Below are 24,908 nucleotides of genomic sequence, written 5' to 3'. Positions count from 1 at the left end.
CCGTGTATCAACTAGTAGCGTGTCCTGCTGGGAAGACGGCAAACTCGCAGCTCCTCCAGCATTTGAACCCAACGTCGTTTTTCCTCTTCAACGGGACAGCGTGTTTAGTCATGATCTGAACCCATGGAGCGCGTTTTTCGTTTTATATCAAGCCAATATTTTCGCCTCAGGTGTCACATTATTCAACAGAATGTTCATGTTGTGTCCTCCCCAATGCATGAAGGCGTCAGTGTTTTGTCCACGGGGCAACCCGGGGATTTTCAAGTCACAGATTAATGGACGGTTAAAAAAATAGAAACGAAAGAATGAAAGAAAGGAGTCCATGCAGGGGACGACCAAACACCAAAACAGCAGAGGCTCCAGAATTGAACCCTGTGGAACGCCAAATGTTCTGTTATACATGTGAATTTACATTTCAAGTGACATTGAGAAAGTTGGTCCCATTATTATATGAAAACTATTTTCCTATGTGTGCATATTTGAGAAAGTTAAGAGGGTTTTAGCATTAAAACTAGCATCTGTGTATATGTGCTATTCAGAAAGTTGGTTCGTTTCCTAGCTATCAAAACCCGTATCTGTGTGAGTGTGTGTTCATGTAGTGGGCGTGGTCAAGGGTGAGGAAGCCTTGGAGCTGCGAGCCGGTGTCACAAGAGCAGAGCGCGCGCAAGAAGCAAACATCCAATGGGCCCCTCCGAGTGGAAGCTGCACACTGACAGCGTTTGCGGACCCCCGGTCTGACGTCGCGGAGGGCTTGCTTTCCTTCTAGCATGGTCGGCCACTTTTGTCCGATTGGAAACCTGTGAGCGTGTCACCCCTTTGGCTCCTCCGGTCAAACCGCTCCTCTCGGGAAGATGGGAAGGACTTACGGGATGAATATGATTTTAATAACAATACTGCTGGGACTGGTGAGTAGCTTTTGACTTAAAGTGGCTCAGCCCTGTGTTGTTGTTGTGTGTTCAAATTGAGAAAATAACTTGAAAGTGCACAGAAGTTGCACCTGCACATGAATACTGGTTGGAATGATGTACTTAAACTTAAAAAAATATTATTTTACTTTTGTTTACAAGATAGATAGATACAAATTAAGACACTCACAGGGAACAGGTACATACGGAACCCCTAATATATATATATATATATATATATATATATATATATATATATATATATATATATATATATATATATATTAGGGGTGTGAATTGCCTAGTACCTGGCGATTCGATTCGTATCACGATTCATAGGTCACGATTCGATTCGATACCGATTAATCCTGATACGAATCTATAAATTGATTATTGCATTTTTTTTTTGAACTCAAATTTAGAAAATACTAATCAGTAAACTTGTACATGAACACTGTAAGATTTGTATGAAAATGTATTTATTTATCTGAAAATTTAGGTTGCAGTCTGTTTCATGTTTGAACGGCACTGAAATAAAATATTAAGGCTTAATGTTCCATTAAGATAATTTTTTTTATGCTAATTGATTCGAGAATTGCGCGCTGTAATATCGCGATTTTTCTAACGCCCCTAATATATATATATATATATATTTTTTTTTTAATATATATATATATATATATATATATATATATTACTAACCCCCGCCCCCTCTATGTTACGTTACATGTGAACCCAGTGTTAACATGTTCTTCCAACATTCATCATTTTTCTAACCCGCGGCAAAAAAGGATCATGCAAGCTAATGTCAGACCCTCCCTAATTTATCTAAAGTTCCTCCGAGGCCTTGTGAGGGAATAAATATTTCTCCGCTCTGTCACATGTGACAGGTTTGTCAGGGCTGCACGGCGCAGCGGGTTCGTCAAGGTTTTTACACGCCGACAGCGGCCATGTATCACGTCCTGACTCAGGCATGCAATATTGATAACTCACTCTCCTTTCTATACGTCGAATGCACGTCTGGATTGAAACCAGCTCCGGCTTGTAAGGAAGGCCGGCGTGGCGGCCCTCTAATGGTTTAACAAGCGCTGACAGCCCGGGTCCTGAGGTTAAGTGCTTCCAAGTGAAAATTGACTGCAGCATTAGTGAGATTGGTCCGAGAGAGGTCACGGACGAGTCCAGATGCCTCGGCACGGCCGCTTTCATGCGGTCACGTCAGTAACTTGGCAAGAAACGGATTCAAGAAATGTACGTTTCTTCAAATCAGCCACTGTTGTGTTCTCTCTGAGGTACACGCAGGAAAAAAATAAGCATGCAGTGAACCCCCGCCATATTGTGGTTCGTCTTTCGCGGCCCAACTATATAGCAGATTTTTACTAAACTGCAATAATAGCACTACACAAACACACAAAATAAAAAAAAAATAAAAAATTCAACTAATTTAGGACAATTTTGCATCACAGAATATGAAAATCACAACCATTTCTCTTGTTCAGGTTATTTTTTTAAGGCTAGGGTGAACTTTTTTTTGGGGTCTGATTTTCTTTCTAAATCGACTGACATTATCGGTATTTTTTTCTTAATATTTCTCATCAGAGAAATCATTTTCTAATAAAATAAAAATAAAATACCCATACATACAAAAACGTGATAAAACAAAAATGTGGCTATACTGTATTTCAAAAAGTTGATTCAGCAAAGCAAAATTGTCCTAAATCAGCTAAAGAAAATCTTCAACAACACATTTTTTTTGTTGACCAAAGAAGAGTGTTTGAAGGTTTATAACTGCTGTAACATCTATGCTAATTTCTATTATGGCATTTCGCATTAAACAACATGTTAGCATTAAGTGGCATTTCGTTTGCATTCAAATTTTGGTGCATAAATGTACAATGGTAATTCTCGCGCCAGCATTACAGTAAACTTCAACTGGGAGTGACCCAAAAAAAAAGTTGGAACCAAGAATGCTTTGCTAGCTATATTGTAGATTTTCACCTATCGTAGGCTAATTAGCATTAGCAAACAGCGCTAGGCTAGGCTAGGCTAGGCTTGTGGAATCATCTTGTCAGGGTGTTGGAAGTTAAACAATCCAGTCTCACCATAATAAGAAATATGCTGTCAGTAATAAATCTGATAATGACATAACATGGTACTCCCAACTATAATTCTTGACCTTTGGGGTATTTTGATAAAATCATGCCACAGATATGTTATTAAGACACATTGGAAGTGATGTAAATGGTGAAAAAAATACATAACATCTTCTTCAATTGCTGTATAGTGATACTATTGTTGACAAAATATGACAACTATCACATATAGTGTGCTTCTGCTCGGCGGTGTTGCACCCACACCCGCAGCTCGAACCGACAGCTCGCGGTGTAAGAAGCACCTAAAGAGCAAACAAGGGTCAAAAGGGGACGAAATTAAAAGCGCTCCGGGACTTGGCGTCGTTTCGAAGGTGTCACTCAAATATCCGGGAACAGGTTTGTTCGCATGCGAGGCCTTTTGACGTTCGCGTGCTGTCAGCTTACATCGCCGTGTTGTCTTTAGCTCTTAGTGGACTGGCAAACAAATGACGCGGTCGTCAGTGTGCTTACTGTTAATGGGGCGGGTTTGCGCTAACGTCCTCTATGTGGTGTGTTCTTTTACTTAAGTGGACACCTCGAACATCGGAAAGTTCTCAAACATACATACGACATAAAAACACAGATACTGGTTTTCAAGCTGTAATGGGGACCACCTCGCTTTACACAAATACTGGTTTTCGTCCTGTAAAGGGGACCAACTTTCTAACTGTCACTTATTCACTTAAGGGACTATCCCAAACACACACACACACACACACACACACATACACACTACCTGCCAGCTGACTCGCAGGAGCCCGAGGGGGCCACCTGATGTTCCGTCGGCAACATTCCGCACACACCTCAAGCTTGACGATTTATGAGCCCTCACTTACATTAATTTGTGCACGCACACACACTGTGTCAACGTGAGGTTTTTATGAGGGATGCATCAGCTGATGGTGGTGGTGGGGGGTTGCACAAGGACACAACATTAGGAACACCTACAAAACCTAATGAAGGTAGTAATAAGAATAGATTTTGAGATACTAAATGAACAATAGGTTTGCGTAGTTGTACTACACATTTTAATGCTTTTTTTTTTACGCATTCACTTGGGGGTGAAGTTGGGGGGGTTGGGTAAACATTTTTTCTGATGACATTTTCTGGAGAGCTTTGTTTTTTGAGTATTTTGAGTTTTTTTTTTCTTCAATTTTTTAAAAAGTAATTTTGTCCCTGTTTTTCGGAATTTTTTTTTTCTGTTTTTCTTAGTATTTTCCCCCCTGATTTATATTAAAAAAAAGAACATCAGCCTGTTTTTCGGAGTATTTAAAAAAAAATGTATCTGGTTTTTAAAATAATAGTATTTTTTTCCCCTCCTGTTTTTCTGATTCCCCCCCTCTTTTGGAATATTTTTCTAATAACAGAAAAAAAATATTCAGTAAAACAGAAAAAAAACAGATTTTTTTTTTAATTACACACACAAAAAAAAGTCCCCCCAAAATTAGTCAGAAAAACTGGAATTTAGTTTTTTATGCTTCCGTACTTTTTGGGGTCAGAGTTGATGAACTTGCAATTCATTTTGCTGTCTAAATAACACAATGTCAGTTCTGCTCAATCTAGGGGGAGAGATTGTCTAAGTGTACCTAATGTTGTGACCCTTTTGCATAAATCAGCCAACAGTCAGTAAAAATAAATAAATAAATAAAAACAATCATTCGTCCTTTGGCCTCATGAGGCAGATGGCTGATGCATCTTTTATCGAGGTTGGCCCAGGAGAACAAGTTGCGCTGCTTCCAAAACACACACGCACATACGTATGTGATGACACACAAACATCCCACTCTGTCAGAAACACTTGACGGTGCGAGGAATGCGTTCGTGCGCAGGAGGCACGAGCCAGCTCCTCTGCAATTTGTTCAGAAACGTTTGTTACTTAAGGGGAGTTATTTACAACGTGGCACAACCATGTCAGCAGCTTCAGTTACTCGTTTGGATGCCCCCCCCCCTTTTTTTTTTTAAAATAATGCGAAAGAAACAGTCCAAAATAAATGCTCCCAAATCAGCCACTTACAGATTTGTGATTGATGGACCAGGCAGAAAATTAAGCACCTGTACAGTACATGTAAGAGATGCGTGCAGTGCTTGTACAAACTTGCAAAAAAGGATCTGTGACTGTGGATTCCAATACACAAATTACTTGTGTTACTGTCTGGGGAACACTGGGAGCAAAAACAAAAACAATGTTCCTATTTGCTGTTGTAAATTAATTTCCCAGACATTTTGCTTTGGAACTTTTTGCAAATGAAGCAAAGATTATTTATTGTGTCTTTTAGTTGTAAGAGAGCCAACCTAAGAGTAATTCTTCTTCTGTTTACCCCAAGGATGTAAAGCTATCTAGTGTTTATGTAACTACATTGCTATGGAAGGAGCAGGGAAAAAAATGATGTCACTGAAATCTGCACTTGGAATCCCGTGTGGGAAAATTGAGCATTCTTTATCCTATGCGTATAAACGACTAAAAGAAAAGGGATGGAACGAGGCCAATTGATCAAATCCACCAAAATCGAAGCGCCACAATTTAGACCACCTCCGAGCTGATCTAAAGTCTAATCCGGGAAATGTATTTTCTCAATATTATACTGCCCCCTGGTGGACAAGGCACACACACACATTATTAACTCATCCCAGCCATTTTCACTGAAGCAACCCCCTTCGCTCCGGGCTGGTTTACTGGATTTTGACTGATTTTGCAAGGGCCACAGAATATTGTGTTCTGTTGCTAAAAAAACATGGAACCTACCAAAAGAAAGATTAGAGTCTCTTCTTTCATTAGGAAAAAAGTATATTTCTATCTGTTTCCGTTTTGCAGCAATTAGCATTAGAATATAGCTAGGTTTCATCATTATTTGTAAATCTGTTTAAAAGAGTGGGGAAAGAGCCTTTTGCAACATGGCCCTGGTTGATCTCTTATACTCTGCTGCCACCTGCTGGCCTTTTTTTGTAATAACTACCATTGCTTCAACCATTCTTTTCAGTTCAGAGGCTGCATCAAAGCCTTCTGTATGCTCTAGCATAAAAAAAAACAAAACAAAAAAAAAAACAAAACGTATTAATACGTCTTTGGGAGCATGGTGATATTTAAATTGCAACGTATTTTTACATTTTTGGGAGCAAATGAGTTAAGCTGTTATTACTGAATAATTTTATCAAGTCCAATACTGTAGAGTGCTATTTTTGTCATTGATATTTCACAGAGGCTAGCAGCAGTTTGAGAACTGAATTTAAACAGTAAATCAAGTTCGCTAACTTACACTTACAGAGGCAATTGATTCTCGCCTGTTGCCTCATGTCGTCTTTGCCAGCCTGTGTCGCACATGTTGATGATGTCTGTGATGATTGGCAGGCGGGGGCCTCGGCCAAAAAGGAGGAGTGCTTGTCGGGCCAGTACACCACCGACGGGAAATGCTGCAAGCAGTGTCCGCCCGGCGAGGGCGTCGTCAAGCCCTGCGGAGCCACGCAGCCCGTGTGTGCGCCCTGCCTGGACAGTAAGCAACATTCATGAACACACACATACACGTTATTGACCAAATGCATGGATGCAAATGAGAATGCCAGCACTAAGGTTGTTATAGTTAACGAAGAGTAACGGAAACATTTAAATTGAAAAAAACATTTTTGTTAACAAATAAATAAATAAAAACAGAAAATAGTACGTCTTACATTTATAAAACTAAGTAAAAGTAACTATAATTATAGCAAAAATGCAAAAAAATGTGTATGTCCGAACAAAAGAAAGGTCAACCAGTTAATTGAGATTTGTTTACTTTATTACATAATACTTTGTGACCTTTTTGTTAAAATTTTGCAGCCAACAAATACTCCAAATGTAAAAAAATTGAACTAATACTAAAACTAAATAAAATAAATAAATAAAAACATGCATTATTTTTTTTTCAAACTATCAAACATGCTCCCAAAAACAAATAAAACTAACTTAATTTTTAAAAAAAAGTCAAAATGAAATAAAAAACTATTATAACCCCAAACAATCTAGATCAGGGGTGTGCAGACTTTTGTGCTCAAGGGCCACATCATTTTTAAAACAGACAGATGGGCCAGTCATTTGCAGAATGAACCAATCACAGTCAAACTCTCGTTAAATCGGCCAGCACACACCTGCTGTTCTAGTAGGCTTTTCCTGACATGGTCCAAGAGCACTTCCACAGCATCAAATGTCAGGAAAAGCCTACTAGAACACCAGATTTTTTTCCCCGGCCCACATCCCCAGTTAAAATAACAACAACATCTCTTTTGTTTATTTTTATTTCCTCTTGCTAAAATATTTTTTTTCCAGTTGAGTTGTACAGGTCAAAGGTTATATAACTTGTTTACATTCATACAGTTAAAAAGTCCCATTTGTAAATATACCTGAAGTAGTCAACCTATAGAACTTTCACATTTATCTGTGATCTGCGGTATTGTTATACGTTTAATTTTTGTGCTACTCCCACATCCGAATCGGATAACAATGCTAATTCCGTGAGCCTGTCTATGGTGTTTCCCATTGTTTGTTAGCATTAAGCTTACTTAAACGAGAATCATACAATCATTTTTTTGATTCCGATTTTGGTTTGCGCATGAAATTACTGATAAGTTTGTCAGGATGTTTTTTTTTTTTGAAGCATCCCCAAGCATTTCCCATCAGGATTCCTCTGAGCTGCATTTGAAGCTGGAAGATTCAGCTTCGCTTGGCAGCGTGTTTGGAAATCAGCTGGTAATCAGAGCTGACCGTCCGTTGCCATGTAGGGAGTGAATCTCGACCATGCAGAGACTTTATGCACCGGCACAGGATATAAGAATGGGAGCGGGTCCAAATGTTGTCGAAAAATATACAATGGAGAGATTTTTTTTTTTTTGTGCTCCAGACGAAGTGAAATGGTAAGAATGGAAGCAGACGAGATGGCGGATGAGCTCCAGAAACGCATTCAGGGTACATCTGTGTCAACAATTGGATTGAAGGTTATTTATATGTGAGTCTGCCTTATTTCATGAGGTCAACGGGACACGTTCAGACCACAGAGGCCAAGATTGGTGTAGAGCCAGGGCCGGCGCTTTTCCCAGGAAACAGCAAAACCGATGTGGGCCAAGTCGCAGATAAGGAGACCCGCCATTCCAAATTGATGCAGGTCGTGAGAGAAGTCATGGGGATAATTTATTGCACTTTTTTTTTTTTTAAAGAAGACGACATCCTTCAAGGGACGGACGTTTTTTTTTAACACCTTGATTTACTGTTTCCTTGTTGATTTAAAGCTTCCTTCCGAAAAAAAAAGAGCCGTGCGCCCATATGCTTGCAAAACTTCTTGAAGCCTTTCGAAAAGACGTAACTGCAGAAGTTCATGTGCCGACAACAGGAACATATTTGTCACAAGCTGCTCACAGACCAGATGGCCAAAATGATGAAAAATGCTTAACGGGTCTGATGTGTGCTTGTCTTTTTGGCTGAAAATAATTACCATTTCCATCAAATCAACTCTTTTGACTTCCTGTCATTGCGCAACAGCGTCATCGTTGTTTAACTCATTTGCTCCCCAAAACATATAAATACGTTCTATTTTAAATGTTTTAAGTGTCCCAAAGACGCATTTATACGTTTTTGTTGCTAGAGTTTTTGATGCAGACTCTCAACTGCAAAGAATGGTTGAAGAAATGGTAGTTATTACACCAGCAGAACAAAAGAGATCAACCGGGGCCATGTTGAAAAAAAGCTTGTTTACTCACAGTTTTAAATAGATTTGTGAATAATGATGAAACTTGGCTATATTCTAAAGCTAATTGCCGCAAAACGGAAACAGATACAAATATACTTTTTTTCTGATGAAAGAAGAGACTCTAATCTTGTTTTTATAGCAATAGAACACAATATTCTGTGGGCCTTGCAAAATCCGTCAACATCCAGTAAAAGAGCCGGGAGTGAAGGGGATTGCTTCCGTGAAAATGACTGGGAGTGAATGAGTTAAGACTCACAGTTCAGCTGCTCAGACCTGATCAACCGCAGACGACCCATCAAAAAGGTGCCATGAATGCTTTGTGTTGAGTCCTGAAAAAACAACAACAAAGACAAACAGAAATGACAGTCATGAGTTAACACAAGTTTTCTAATGAGGACAAATCAAAAGTTGAGGACACTCTGAGCCAGGAAAAGACCATCTGTAGCCTTGCTTCAACCCCCACATACTCCAGGCTAGCGTTATTAATGTATTGACTTGCATTATTGATGAACGGCATTATGATAATGGCTCTGAGAGTACTCGGGGAGGAGGAGGCGGAGGCAGCGGCACGTCTGAGTGTGTCTGGTAAGCAGGGCAACCCCTTGCCCAACCCCGGCTGACCCCCCCCCCCCCCACTTTGGCCACATAAAAGCAAAGAGACAGCTAGTTTGCACCCGAAAATGAGAGGAGGCCACATTTGATAGCATGATAGCATCAGACAAGAACTCTCGGGTTCATCTCGAGTGACACGCCATCTGTCGGCACGGCCAAATCTCTCCACTTCATCAGAGCCACCACTGCAGTGGGTGGTCGAATGACACTGAACCACAAAGACCCTTGAACCTTAGTTGAGTGTAATCAACATCCATGACATTTGCGTGTGTGAGAGTAAATATGCATATAGGGCTGTCACAATTTAACTCATTCACTCGCAGCCATTTTCGCTGAAGCAACCCCCTTCGCTCCCGGCCGGTTTATTGGATTTTGACTAATTTTGCCAGGCCCACAGAATATTGTGTTCTATTGCTATAAAAACATGGAAAAAGAAAGATTAGAGTCTCTTCTTTCATCAGGAAAAAAAAAAGTATAGTTCTGTTTCCGTTTTGCAGCAATTAGCATTAGAATATAGCTAAGTTTCATGATATTTGTAAATCTGGTTAAAAAGAGCTTTTTGCAACATGGCGCTGGTTGATCTAGCATAAAAAAAAAAACATTTATAAAAAACGTATAAATACGTTTTTGGGAGCATGGTAATTAAAAAAAATAGAATATATTTATAAGTTTTTGGGAGCAAGTGAGTTTTAATTTAAATACTTTAAAGCATTAAAAAAAACTCATTTAAGTTAACTCAGTTTTATTTACTTCCTGTAGCGGCCTTGAGCCTCCACTCACGTTTGGAGCCAAACTCGGAAGTATTCAATGGCGGGAATGGCATGGATAAACACAGACTACAGGTTTCAGTTTCACTTGCTGGAAGCTTGTTGGGGAACTCTGAAATAATTTGCGCACTTTGCAAAGCCAAATTCAAATAGCAGATTAGTTCATCTTTGGCGGATTATCCATCCATTATTTGAACCGCTTGTCCTCATAAGGGTCACGGGCGTATCATAGCTCTCTTTGGGCAAATAATTCCAATATTTTTAAGTAAATATCTGTTACAAGCTTTGTAGAACATATTTATAAAAAAAAATGTGATTAAATTGCGATTAATCACCTCAAATGTAGTCAAGCGCGCCGCCTGTCAAATATTTAGGGCCATTAATCGAAGCTCGGTGGTAGTGAAAACCGCCCAATTTATCTCCGTGTCGCACCCACGCGCGCGCACATTGCTCTTACAAATGGGTCTGTTGCATAATTTAGTGCGTTTCCCAGTTCTCTATCCATCTGAAATACAATTCCAAAAAACATGCAATATTGATTGCATCCTCTGCAGATATATTTGTGGAGAAAACAACGACGCATTTAAAGTCAAATGCAGCAAAGGATTGTTTTGCAAGAACGCTAAAAGGTCATTTCCTTCCCTTTGCTTGCAGGCGAAACCTTCTCGGAAAACTTCAGCCACACGGAGCGATGTCAGCCCTGCACCAAATGCACGGGGCTCTTCCGCATGGAGACGCCGTGCACGGACGCCAACGACGCCACCTGCGTGTGCAACTACGGCTTCTACCTGAACGACCTGTCGCAGAGGTGCGAGCCGTGCACCAAGTGCCCCGTGGGCCAGGGCATGCTGCTCAGCTGCGAGTCGGACCACGACACCGTGTGCGAGGAGTGCGGCGGCGACACGTACTCGGACCAGGAGAGCTCGCGGGAGCCCTGCATCCCGTGCACCACCTGCGACGAGGGCGAGGAGCTGCTGCTGCAGGCCTGCACCGCCGTCACCGATACCCTTTGCCAAGGTAAGACACCCGAGCCCTTCTTGTTGCTAAGAACTTTAGCAGGAGCTAACGCTTTCTAGTTAACCCTTCAAAAATCCTTACTAATTAAAAACTGGAATTGTATTCGCATCCCATCATGACTAGAGGCAGAGCCGCCGGCTGAATAGCCCGAGGTCACGAATCCGAACAATGTCCGAGCATATTTGCGGCCGATGACTGTACGTACAGTAGGAAACCACATTGACACACATCATCTGGACGTGACACTATCGTCATTGTTGATCCATCGATCCAAATGTCAACCCGGAGCTCATCCCGCTGTCTTTGGCGTCGCGTCTCCACCCGAAGCGCACAAAGGGTCTTTCTCCTGGAAGTTGAGGGATTACGGGAAGGTCACGTCTATGAACCGTGCTCTGAGTTTCCTTTTATACCACTGTACCCTGTGGCTATCGCACGTCACATCTCAAATTCCCCACGGCTGCCGTCAGCGGCCACCGCCACGACCCGATGCCTCGCAGATTAAATCAATGCTTTTTGTCCCGTGACAATGAAAGGAGTGTGCTGATCAGCCATGCGGCAGTCGCAAGGCTGCTGTTATCACAGTCCAGTCAGAAGCCGACTCGGGCTGAAGGGAATCATCATCATCATCATCATCATCATCATCATCATTTGTGTGTCATTTCGATTTTGGCCTGTTTTCAGGGATGTGATTTGACCAAAGTGAAATTATCTGAAAATTTAGCCGGGGGTCTGGGAGCTCATGGGTTTTCCGTGTTTTTAAGTACTTTCAATGCACTCACATGACAAAGAAATAGACAAAACAACAGCATAAATTGTCAATGTATATTGAACTATCCCATATAAAATGGCAGTTTTAGTCAACTCAAAATCAGTCACATTCAAAAACATTGGACTGCCTTTGCTTTTAAAAACTATCACTGAGAATATCATCATATCTAACTAATGTGATTACTAAGTTAACACATAAATAATGTTGAAGAGTTCAAATTTCATGAACAAATAATTGTATCATGACCAAATGAAAAGTAACTCATATTAGAGCATACCACAAATGTCTTTGTTATAGCAGAAGATGTTATCTGTCGGAGTCATGTGCATACACAATGAACTACAAAAAAAAAAAAGATTTTTTTTTTTTTGGGGGGGAGATAAAAAAAAGCGGAATTCCGCGAATTAGCGGAAAAATCACATCCCTGTGTTTTACTGCCGCTTCTCTTCTCTCTCTAAACGTGGCTTTATAACTAATGAGAGCTCGCTTACAGTATATATGGCAGGGTTCACCAATTCTGGTCCTTGAGGTCTGGAGTCCTATAGGTTTGAGATGTTTCCGCCTGCCAACACACCTGATACTAAAGATCAGGATCGTTATCAGGCATGCTGATGAGCTGATTATATGAATCATCTAAATTGGTGAACCCTGCCATATATACTGTAAGAGAGCTACAGTTAGTTAAAGACAAGTTTAGAGAGAGAGAGAGAAGCGGCAGTAAAACAGGCCAAATTCCAAATGATAGGGGTTAAGGCAAGATGTGCTTCATCCTAATGCAAGAGTATAAAAATAATTCTTACGTTGAGATTTAAACATTTCTCCAGAGGTAACCACTCGAATTTCTGCTGATAGTGGCGGATAGCCGTGTCGTAGTCGTTTTGCGCAGCCTCAGCTTGCTTATGCTCTTTATTCCCATGTTCAACAAGCGGTGTGTTTTTTGGTGTGACTTCTGGCCGTTGTGTGATGTCTTTATTATAATCCCTTTGTACTATGACAGGCAAAAAAAAAAAAAAAAAAGTGGTCGGAAGAAAATGTGCAATATGAATTCACATGTATGACAGAACATATGGCGTTCCACAGGGTTCAATTCTGGGACCTCTGCTGTTTTCATTGTATCTCATGCCCCTGACTTCCATCTTAACTCATTCAAACCCAAAAACGTATAAATATGTTTTTAATACTGTGTCCTTCCCCCCCCAAAAAAAGTTTTTAATGTTTTTTTTTTTAATGCTAGAGCATACAGAAGACTTTGATACAGCTTCTGACATGAAGAGGTCGCTTAAAGCAATGGTAGTCATTACAAAAAAACGGCCAGCAGGTGGCAGCAGAGTATAAGAGATCAGCCAGGGCCATGTTGCAACAAGTTCTTTTTATACCTAGTGTATGTCTTGAATTTGAGACCTGAGAAAGATTGTGATCAGGCGTGCGAAGCCCAAATTTCAACACCACACACCTACACTGTTGGTTTACTTGGAATCATTACAGAAACGAATAGGGAAAAGGCACAGTGAAGATATTAGATGCTTCCCATTGAGTGGAAAAAGGACAGACTGAAATTTGAGGTAAATGGAGAGCTTGAAACATCTTCTATTGAGGATGGTTCCTTAATGCAACTTGATTGCATTGAGAAGGATGTCAGGAGCCAGAACAGCAGAACATCCTTTAGATAACCAACACGGCGCATCACGTGATGAATGCGAACTCGCCGGAGGGCCTCCGCGCCGCGTATGGGCGGCATCATCATCCGTCGCTCTAACCTAATCACAAGCTCCTTATTCCCTGCGTAATCTTTTTAACGGAGCACTCGCGTTATCGCTGCCTCCGAATCTTTCGCCCTGCCAGACGTCCGTATGCATTAGGCCAGTCAGACAACACGGGCCCGGGGGCTGCGACTCAAGTCGGTCGGGAGGTTGGAGAAAGAGCGAGTGAGTCGCCGCCTGTGTAACGACAAGTCGTAACTTGAGATCCCGCAGGCATGGCTGCGTTTCAGGTGGAGGCACCACAACATCCTTTTGACTAACCGGTAGTTTGCCGTCACAATCGAGGCTGTTTGTAATTACCAGCGCAGTATCGTTGATGTTAGATTGAAGGTCCTGGTCTCTTTGAAATGAATGGCAATGCCGTTAAACAACAAAGAATGCCACTGTCAACCACTAGATGGCAGACACTTTAGTTTGACACTGTCTAAATCTGACCAAAGAAGAAGATTAAAATCAGGAAGTTCGGTATTTGCTGAGGATTATTGAATGTGAAATCCTCTTCAATCCTGCTTTTCAAGCCAACAGAAAGCAACAGCAGTGGTTAATTTTATAAAGTTTTTTTTTCCCCACGAGTTGCTTCATGTTCCAAAAACCAGTTGCGCTGAATTTGAATTTTTTTTTTTACTGCTCCTGTCACCAATGTCCAGCATGAAACATTAATGCCACCGAGTGGCAGAAATGATTTCAACACAAATCTATGACTCAATATTTCATTCTCCTTTTTAACTGTAATTGTAACTTTATGTATTAGTATAAAATTACTTTATTTTACAATAACGCAACGGTCTAGCTCAAGTGGTGAAGAAATAAAAGAATTGCTTAATATCTGCCAAGTGCTGCTTGCTGTGTAGTAAATGGAGGCTTAGTCATGCTACATCGCTAAGTGGAGGGTCTGAGTGCAAGATACGCATCTCAAAACATACGCCTTCACTCCACTGTCAGCTTGGTCAAAGGTCGAAAGTGACCTTGTTATGCAAGTAGAAACTCCCCTCAAAGATATTAAGACAACAACAGGGGGCAATCCCGGGTCACGGCAGCAAAGTATTAAGCAGAGTTACATTCATAAAAATCAAGTCTAGTGCTGTAAAGCTGATATATAACGACGCTATAAAGCTGTCATGAATCGTTCATTGTACACGGATGAGTTAGAACAACATGAATGGAGCGGGAAGGGGCTTGCCGCTTAAAATAGGAGTGTAGTCAAAGCACAGATTTTACGGTAAATGCGTGTCAACACCTGAGGAGGTCTTTCAAGAGTGGGCGTGGCCAGCCATCCTTTGACACGGTCCTTTCACGCCTCGATTAAACTTGTGTCTCCGTATACTTACCTACTCAACACAACCTGTTTTTTGTTTTTTTTAGATCACTTCCAGAGATTGGCTGCCCTATTTTGCCAAAGCACACATGCTACATATGCACCTTTATTCATGCGCATATTTTAAAAGGTACTCAACTATGACCCTGAAATACTACACAATGCCGAGTATGATGCAGTGGCAGAACAGTCTTAGGAAAGTCTGCTAGCTTAATATAACACACAATGCAAAAGTCATACACATGCTAACGAATAGCATTAGTGCAACGGTGTTAAAAGTCTACTGGCTTATTAAACTAGTGAGGAGGAGGAAAAGGAGGAAGAGGAGGAAGAGGAGGAAGGAGCCGATCCTGAGTTTGGTTGACCTTAACAATCGAAAGCCTATAGCCGCCCATGAGGATTTGACTGACGTAAAGAGAGCCAAATGCCAAAAGTAAAATGCCACGGACATTCCGGATTGAGTGTGTCCACAACATTAGCACATCAATAACCGGGCTGGAATCCCCAGCGGGCCCAAGGCCATCAGACTGCTGATCTTTGTAGGGCACAGTCGCTTATTGTGCGCCTGGCCGCGGCGCCTCGACAGACTTGTGCCACCTCTGACTCCGTCCTCCGGGCCCATAAGTTCCCCGCGCTGCACACTATGAGCATTGTCGCTTGAATCGTCCCCTTGTGGACAAACGACATTTTTGGGAGGTGATGTTCCGCGGGTCCAAAGTTGAGCACAACACTTGCACTCTGGCTCGTGCCGTCGTTCGGCATGAACAATTGCATTTCAGAGACAGAGTCGCCTTATACTTTGTTTTCTAAGCACAGGTACAAAATAAAACCAATTCATTAGGTATAAAATAATAATTATAATATATTAGGGGGGGCAAGCGATTACATTTTTTTAATCGTAATTATTCGCATGACTTCGCATGATGATTAATCACAAATTTGATCTGTTCTAAATGTACAATAAAATGTGCAGTAAAATATTTTTTCAAATTTTCCATACTCTTGTTAACTCATTTGCTAACTTTTAACTCAAAATGTATAAATACGTTCTATTTTAAATGTTTTAAGTGTCCCAAAGACGTATCTGTGTATTTTTTTTTATGCTAGAGCATACAGAAGGCTTTGATGCAGCCTCTGAACTGCAGAGAACGGGTGAAGCAATGGTGCTAATTTGAAGAAGAAAAAAATGGCCAGCAGGTGGCAGCAGAGTATAAGAGATCAACCAGGGCCATGTTGCAAACAAGCTGATTTCCCCAAAGTTCTAACAAATTTGTGAATAATGATTAAACTTAGCTATATTCTAATGCTAATTGCTGCAAAACGGAAACAGATAGAAAAATACTTTTTTTCTTAATGAAAGAAGAGACTCTAATCTTTCTTTTGGTAGGTTCTATATTTTTATACCAATAGAACAGAATTTTCTGCGGACCTCGCAAAATCAGTCAAAATCCAGTAAAACGGCCAGGAGCGACGGGGGTTGCTTCAGTTAAAATGTCTGGGAGTGAATGAGTTTTTAACATAAAAGTAGAAAAATGTTAAACTAAAAGAAATATGGTTACATCTTTTAGTCATTGATACCGTAATTTCATAATAATTCATAAAATTGAGTTAAAATTAAAAAGATGTACTGTACTGTAAAAAACAAGTGTGATATTGATTTGCGTTGAGGTCTTTAGGTCTTGGTTGAGGTCTTACGTGGAGGAACGTTAAATTAACTCAAAAACAACGCACTAATTTTGACACCCCTATTAAATATTATTGTAAAACACCAAAATATGAAATATTTTATTTAAGTACAAGAGTCTTCAGTTAACTATCACACGTATTTGGGAAGAAGTCAGGGAAAACCACCACAAGGACAGGGAGACAAGATTTGAACCTCGGACCTCAGAATTGCGAGGCATGCTTGCTATCCACTCCTACACTATGCTACACAAAAAAAACACATACACAACCGATGATTTGAACGAAATGTCCGCCAAAGACGAGCACCAAAAGTGTGCCCGCTGCAGAGACGGAGAAAGACAGCAAAGCGTGAAAGAACAGATGCTGGAAAACAGGCTGCGCTCGATAAAAGCGATGGGGTTACTCTTCTGCGCGCTCGAGTTTCTCTGCTTGACCTCCACGAGTGCTGATTGAATTTTGTCGCAGAGCGCACGCGCTCACACACACAAAGAAAAATGAGAGGGGGGGGGGATCATGCGAGGGAGCAACTGCGGCCTCAAGGAGAAAACAGCAAAGCGACGGGATTATTCCTGATTGGTTCACTTTTCATTTTGTCGGCGGAGCGCCGGGCATGTTGCGACACTGCTGCGTTCGCGCGGAACAACATTTTAGAAAGAAAAGAAAAAGCATTAAGCTTGTAAGTATATGTTGAAAGAGGAGCAACATCTGCTTTCGAAGATGGAGGGATGAGTCAGGCGTGGCTGCCGTTCACCAATATACACAAACACACATACTGGTTATCAAGTCGTGTGGGGACCAAATATCGCGGGACCTGACACACGCACACACACACGCTCACACTTTCACACACAAAACTGGTTTCAAGTTTTGTGGGGACCGAACATCACTTGTGAGGAACACCCAGACCTGACACACACACTCACACTCACACTCACACACACACACGACTGGTTTTCAAGCTATGTGGGGACCAAATGTCACTTGTAAGCCACACACACAAACACCTCCAAGCAAAACCTTAATAGGAAATATAATGGTTGGTTTGGAGGCCCATGTGGTATTCCGGTAATTTCAAGGACAAATTCCTACTAGTAAATACAAGACCTAAGTGTTTTTTCATCCGCTCCAGCTGCTTATTTTGTCAGTTACACTTCTTCCAGCTATTGTGATCTCAATCACAAGTTCTATTCTGGTAGAGTTAAACAACAGCCTCCAAGGAAGCAATCTTGAAAATCAAATAAAAAGCCTTGTTAAGAGTCCTTGTTGTCTTTACATCTACTTTAATCCAGGCCTTGTTAGTTTTAAGCTACTGAATAAAGTAGAAAAGTTGATACACTCTCAAAACATGAATTTAACAAAGAAGATCCCCCCCCCCCCCTTAACTTTTCATCTTTGACATAGGAAGATCAAATGGATGCAGAGATGGGAGGTGATAACGGAACTAAGCGGATAAAAAGACATAACCAGGTGGACTGGACACAAATCGGATTGAGTTACTGTCTTTGAAAGGCTGCTTCGGAAAGCAGAGAGCCGCCAAACGAGCGCCGGCGATTGTTCGGAAAGAAAACGTCTGTTGAAGAGGCAGTAAAATGCGAAGAAAGGGTTGCGGAGGTGGGGGGTGGGGAGTGGGCTATCGTGCGGAACAAAGAGGATCTTTGTCAGGGATTGGTGTCTGGTTTCAAGTGGGCAAAAAGACAGAGACGGTGAAAATGAAGGGAAATCAATACACTGCAGTGGATCGCAAGACTTTTATTGACCTTTTGGCCACGACGTCACTTCCGGGTGGGAATAGCACCAAACATAGACGTCTTTGGATGCCGCAGTACCTGTCAAGCGGTGTAAGTCGGGGGGGGGGGGGGGTTTCTGCCACCCAGAAGTACCCTGACGCCTATTGTTTACAAACATTATGAAAGGGTGTATTTATTTACACACAAAATAAATGTACTTTTTTCGTATTTATACAGTATATGAAAAAAAAGTGGCAACCTCTTTCAAGTGATCTTTGAGAAATCAATGGCTTTGAAGAGCAAAGGATTGATCGCATATTACATTTCACTTATAAAAATTCCGGGCCCCGGCTAAAAGCTCGCCACACAGCATCCATCCATCTAAATAACATTTGAAATGTTTTCGCCTCGTCACGGCACTCAGCCGCTCTCTCGAGGTGCCTATTCCCCGTTCCTCGGCATGACTTCCTGTTGTCGGTGCCGTTGAGTAACAGTTAAAGTAGGTGACGAGGTGGCGAGGTTCCCACAAACACGCGCGCTCGCCGTTAATGGACGGCTAAAGTGGAGATGGCTGGACTGGATGCGGCAAGTTGCTCCTTAATGGCCCTCTGGGGAGGTTGGAGGGATAACCACGCCATGAGGCATGTAATATACACTCAGCGTTTACAATATAAGGTACATTTACATCATCATATAATGATGATATATACTTTATAATTGTTAAGTATAATTATAATTAATTATTTTTTAATTAAATATTTATTAATGATAATGACTAAATTAATAAATATAAATAATATAAAAAATAAATATAAATTAATTAATTTAAATTAATAATTAATAGTAATTAATTTGGTAATTTTTTTTTAATTTTTTAAATTAATTTAAACCAACCCATTTCTCTCTCTCTCTCTCTCTCTATATATATATATATACTAAATTAAATATAAATAAATTCATATAAATAATTTAATAATAATTAATTTGATAATTAAAAAAAATTTTTTTAATTAACAACATATACATATATATATATATATATATACAGTTTTTCTATATCACAATTTATCACTGTCGTTGACAAATCCCTCCTTTTCGTTGCTCTTTGCGCTCCACAGCGCAGTACCCCTCTGTGTCGCCAACGCCGTTCACCGAGGCCACCTACGACGACTTCTCCATAGACGGCCCCCCGTCGGACGGCCCGACTGACAGCAGCGCCACCACCACGACGGATGGCGACTCCCACGAGCGCATATACCAGAGCTTGAACGACAAACTCATTCCCGTCTACTGCTCGGTTCTGGCGGCCGTCGTGGTCGGCCTGGTGGCCTTCATCATCTTCAAGAGGTGAGCAAAGGGATTATTTGCTACATTACAGTTAAATGTCTACCATAAAAACTTTTGCAAAACTTTTGGGCACCGGGCACCTTTAAGAATTTCAAATGCTATTTATTAACTACAAAAAAAAAAGTATCTTTGTGAATTTATGCCTAATGCAAGTCTAGCGGAAGGTGCGATTATATCTGCGCAGGGGCAGGCTAGACTGGGTTTTGGTATTTTCGCAGACGTAGCTTGGTATAGCTAAAAAAAAATTATCCATTTTGTGCCGATGCATGCATGAACAAAACCGACTTGATTTCCTGCCATTCACTTTCAAATCTGTCTGCAAAAAGAAAGTCACTGGACCCCGTACAGAAGTTCAAGCACGCAATGTAACTCTATAAGGACCTTTTTGTGACATTTTATTTGGTGGAGTGAGATTTTTCCCAAATTTGGGAAACAACTGAATCACAATTTGTGACCTTACATATTTAAATAACTCATCTGTTCTCCTGGGGCCGCACCCTGCTGCTCAGTGTTTTATAGTAATGCACAATATGTTCATGTAACGCAAAAGCTGGTGCCGCTCTGACTTGTTCCTCCACTCCGTGTAGGTGGAACAGCTGCAAACAGAACAAGCAGCAGGCCAACAACTGCACGTCCAACCAGAACCAGACGCCGTCACCCGAGGGCGAGAAACTGCACAGTGACAGCGGCATCTCGGTGGACAGCCAAAGTCTGCAGGAGCAGCTGGGCCAGACCCAAACGCATACAGGTAACAAATACCTGCTCAGAGGACGCTACTAGCCTTATATCTTTTAGGACCGACCCAATGGTTTGGATGAGTTGAACCAAAAACTTGGGTCAAATGAATAACACATAAAGCTCCAAAGAGCAATTGTTTGGAGTTTTTTTTTCTTAACAACTACATTTTTTGGGCCCGACCCAACTTTTTAGGTTATGCATTTAAACCAAAAAGTTGGGCCAAAAGAATAACCCAAACCCAATTTTTGGGGTTGTTTTGTGGGTTATTCATTTTGAAAACCAAATATGAAAAAAACTATTTTTTTAGGTAGTTTTATTTTATTTTATTTTCGGGGGGGAGGAACCAACACAACTTTTTGGGTTAGACCAAAAAGTTGGGTCAAATGAATACCCACCCCCCCCCCCCCCCCAAAAAAAAACCATCAATGGTTTGAGGTTTTTTCCCCTTAAAAACTAAATTTTTTGGGACCGACCCAACTTTTTGGGGTTATGCATTTAAGACAAAAAATAACCCAAACCCAATTTTTTGAGTTGTTCTGTGGGTTATTCATTTTGACAACTAAATATGAAAAAACTTTTTTTTGGGGGTAGTTTAAAAAATATATATATTATTACAAAACAACTCAATTGTTTGGGGACCAACCCAACTTTTTGGGTTATATATAGACCAAAAAGTTGGGTTATGCATTTAAGTGAGAAAATAACACAAATGCAGTTGTTTAGGTTGTTTTGTGGGTTATTCATTTTGACAACCAACCAAATATTTAGAAAAAAAACTGTTATTTTTTACAAAACATACCAATTTTTTGGGGTTGTGTTTTTTTCACAAAATAGTTTTTGGGACAGACCCAACCTTTTGGATTATACATTTAAACCAAAGAGTTGTGTCAAAACGCTAACTCAAAACCCAATTTTTTGGGGTTGTTTTGTGCGTTATTCAGTTGACCCAACTTTTTGGATTAACCCAATTAATTGGGTCAGCCCCTTTTGGACCCAATTTGGCTTATTTTCAACCCAATTGTTTTTCAAGTGAGTCGAGTCTTTCGCCAAATTAGCCAAGCAAGTCCCAAGTTCAAAAACTGATGACTTAAATCTGACACCAGTGAAGTCTGTGATGTTAATCGTTCTAAACAAAAATAAAAGGCTGAATCTTTTGTGCGTTTACCGTCGCAGTGGTCACAATGGACGAGGACCCGTGCCTGCTGCTGCCTCTGCACACCAGGGACAAGGTGGAGCAGCTGCTGTTCAACGGCGGCGAAGGGGACGAAAGCAACATGGAGGACGACTGGTGCAACCTGGCGGGCCTGCTGGGCTACGAGGAGGAGCGCATCGCCGCCTTCCGCCAGGACCAGCACCCGGTGCGCGCGCTCCTGTCCGACTGGGCCAGCAAGGACTGCGCCAGCGTGGACGCGCTGTGCACGGCGCTACGCAAAATCAACCGCGACGACATCGCCCAGAGTTTGGCGCTCGCTCCCGCCGCTCCCAAACCCACCGCCACCTCGGTGGTGTAGCAGACGAACCCGTTGTTTGTCTTCGTCCGAACATGGAAGGATATTAGCTTTACTTGTTCGCTCTGCAATCACTCCAAAGTGGATCGAAGCTGATTTCTGCAAGCTTTACTCCTGGCTCCCGAATAGCCGCAATTGCACCAAAGACGCTTTCAAGACTCCGCTGTAGCTGACGAACGACAAGCACCAATATTTACATTCCCGCCTCTTCTTTTCGCCTTGAAAAATGTCAGCCTAGCGGAAGGAACGTCCGTTTTACCGGGGGTCTGGATTCTCGCAAGCGTGACATGCTCAGGGGAGGATGTTTGGATTCTTTCTAAATGGACCTCTTCCACAAAATGGACATGGATCACGGACGTTGAAGGTCGTTGAACTTTTAGTCATCACGTGTAACGTAAACCAGTCCCCACATCCACTCGCAATACGTAACCATGCATGGATTTAGCATTGAAAACACACCATGTACATTTCAAGGCAAATGACTACGTGACAACCTACAAAAAAAAATACTAAGCTCACCAAGTATCAATATCATGACCAACATTAAAATACAGTAAAGTGCTCTTCATAACAAGACAATTGGAAGCCACTGTGACAACATGCACAAAAACTACTTAAACATTGAATCAATTCATATGGATTGATTGTACATACAAATTCAATACACATTGCGCCTACATACATGTTTAAAAACACACAATTTTTAAAGATCAAATACAAACGTATTAAACCTAAAAGTTCAATACAACTGAACTGTAATTAGGTAGTGATTTTTTCCCGTACCACTAGAGGGAGCTCAATCACACATACAGCCCAAATTTCTTCATAGCCTGGGTGAATTTTGAGAGTAAATGAGTATCTCTTTTTTCAACTTGAAAAATGATTCAACTTAGGTGTCAAAAATAATCGATTACTCGACAACTATAATCGATAACCAAATTAATTGACAATTATTGTAGTAATAAAGTAATCGTTTAAAGTCATTGTTTATTTTAAAATTGTCCAAATCTAATTAAAATAAAAAAATTATTGGTAAATAAACAGTTATCTGATTTTTTAAATACACTTTAATGCAAAATAAAATTTTATCCAAACAGTCGGTGGAATAAATGATAGTATAATCAATTCTAAAAATATTTGATAGTGACAACCCTAGTTCAGTTAAGATGCATTGTTCGTAAAGTTAAAACAAATCATTATTAAATATTAACTGAAAAGGTACTGAACCTAAAAGTTTGACTCACCACTAGAGGGCAAATTGATATCTCCTCTTCCCATTCCCCCCCCAAAAAGTAAATGTGATTTGTTCATAAACATTATTATTTCTACATACAGTCTGAACTGCATTGCTAACAAAAACAGTAGCACCTATGTATAAAAGTGTGGCGTCCCGTCACTCAGTATTAAAGGTGATCTTATATGTCAAATGGATTGTATATGATTTCATGTATTATTAATCAAATGTGTGCAAATAAAGGCCTCCCTCCTAATAAACACTCTTGACAACTATTTGCGGATTTACAGTATAACATTTGATTAAAATTTCTTTATGCGATACATACGATTACTGGTAAATAAATCTGTATTCGAGAAGCCAGTGTGTGTCCACAAAGCGTATGTTACATACATACATGACGCCGCATGCAGACATTTTAGCAAACCCCAAAACCATTGCACACGTCATCAGGATGCAAAAATAACAATAAAAAAAATTCAAGAATGCCAGGTTTTCCTCCATCTCCTCTCCGCGTCCTTTCTCAGGGTATCGCCAAGCTCCGACCAACGCCACAATCACGGCGGTGGTTTTCCAACTTGTCAATTTTGCTGCCCACGGAGGAAACCAAGCACCTATTTTTTGCAAACGGATTTCAAAAATATTTTGTTTTTAGGGAGGGCGGGATTATATTTGAAGGAGCAAATGTTGCTAAAATGAAGGTATTCCCATTTCTTTGCACTCGTTCACCGCCAGCCTAGTCCCAAATGGATCTTTGACGTCTGCAGCCGTCAATGGCGGTGAACGAGTTCATGTCGTTCTCTTGATTGTAAGCACTTAAACGTGTCATTAATTGCGTTAGTCTGTTTTGCATCACAAGTGCCTGGCAACTGTTTCAGGGCTTCTTGTTGTTGTACAGTTTTGTTTTGGGATGTTTTTGTAAGAAGTTTGTTCCTGTAAATAGACCAATTATCTTGATTTGATTTTTTTTTTTTTTTAGGAAAGGTATTAAGACCAATATACAAACTCAAATATCAACAACATTGCATGCATGTTGTGTATTACTAGAACTTTTCAGCGGGAAACTGTGAGCGGACATTTTCTCTGGACAGTATTTTTGTTTGTTGTTGTTGTTTCGACTTTTTGCACTTGAGCGTGGTGCGGAAGCGTTGATGCAAAATGAGGGGAGCTCTTGATGTAGCCGAAATGTACAGTCCAGCTCTGTCTGGCCATTACTGAATGTTCCTCATATACTAACATACTGTATTATACTTAATGTGAATTTAAGAGCTTCTTATACTTCGACAGTAATAAAGGTCATGAATCCGTTTTGTTTATTAACTGCCACCTAACGACCAGAAAATGTAATCATAAGCTGTTAAAATAAAAGCTTCAAAAATCCTGGTGTATTTGATTGTTAATAATGATATAAAATGTAAATTAATAAATAGTTTTGTATCACTTTTTGGCTTAAATTCAATGGACATTGTGCTGCTCATTTCTGCTGTGCCCGCCTTGGCCATCAGGGGGCAGTATAATACAGATGTAGAGAAACACACGAAGAAGAGTTTCACTACTGACTTAATTAGAGGCCGTATTGCTATTGTCTGCTACAATCATGCTATTTGTTAGCATGTCTATTAGCATTCGACAAAACTGACTTTCATAAGGCAAAACTATACGGTTGTTTAATTTTTTTATGGG

At 40.7% G+C, this 24,908-nt stretch overlaps 1 protein-coding gene across 1 annotated transcript; it reads left to right on the top strand.

Annotated features, from left to right (window-relative positions):
• Positions 1-663: 663 nt before the first annotated feature.
• Positions 664-24,605, top strand: ngfrb (nerve growth factor receptor b). The gene is made up of 6 exons (XM_077550905.1): positions 664-905; positions 6,381-6,522; positions 10,779-11,141; positions 19,517-19,745; positions 20,333-20,493; positions 21,657-24,605. Exons 1-6 carry the CDS (start codon positions 852-854, stop codon positions 21,992-21,994), a joined length of 1,287 nt encoding a protein of 428 aa, XP_077407031.1. The 5' UTR covers positions 664-851; the 3' UTR covers positions 21,995-24,605.
• The last annotated feature ends 303 nt before the right edge of the window (positions 24,606-24,908 follow it).

Source organism: Vanacampus margaritifer, chromosome 18, assembly GCF_051991255.1.
Source record: "Vanacampus margaritifer isolate UIUO_Vmar chromosome 18, RoL_Vmar_1.0, whole genome shotgun sequence".
NCBI lineage: Eukaryota > Metazoa > Chordata > Actinopteri > Syngnathiformes > Syngnathidae > Vanacampus > Vanacampus margaritifer.
The sequence above is the reverse complement of the archived record's forward strand: the minus strand, read 5'-3'. Positions and strand labels throughout refer to the sequence as shown.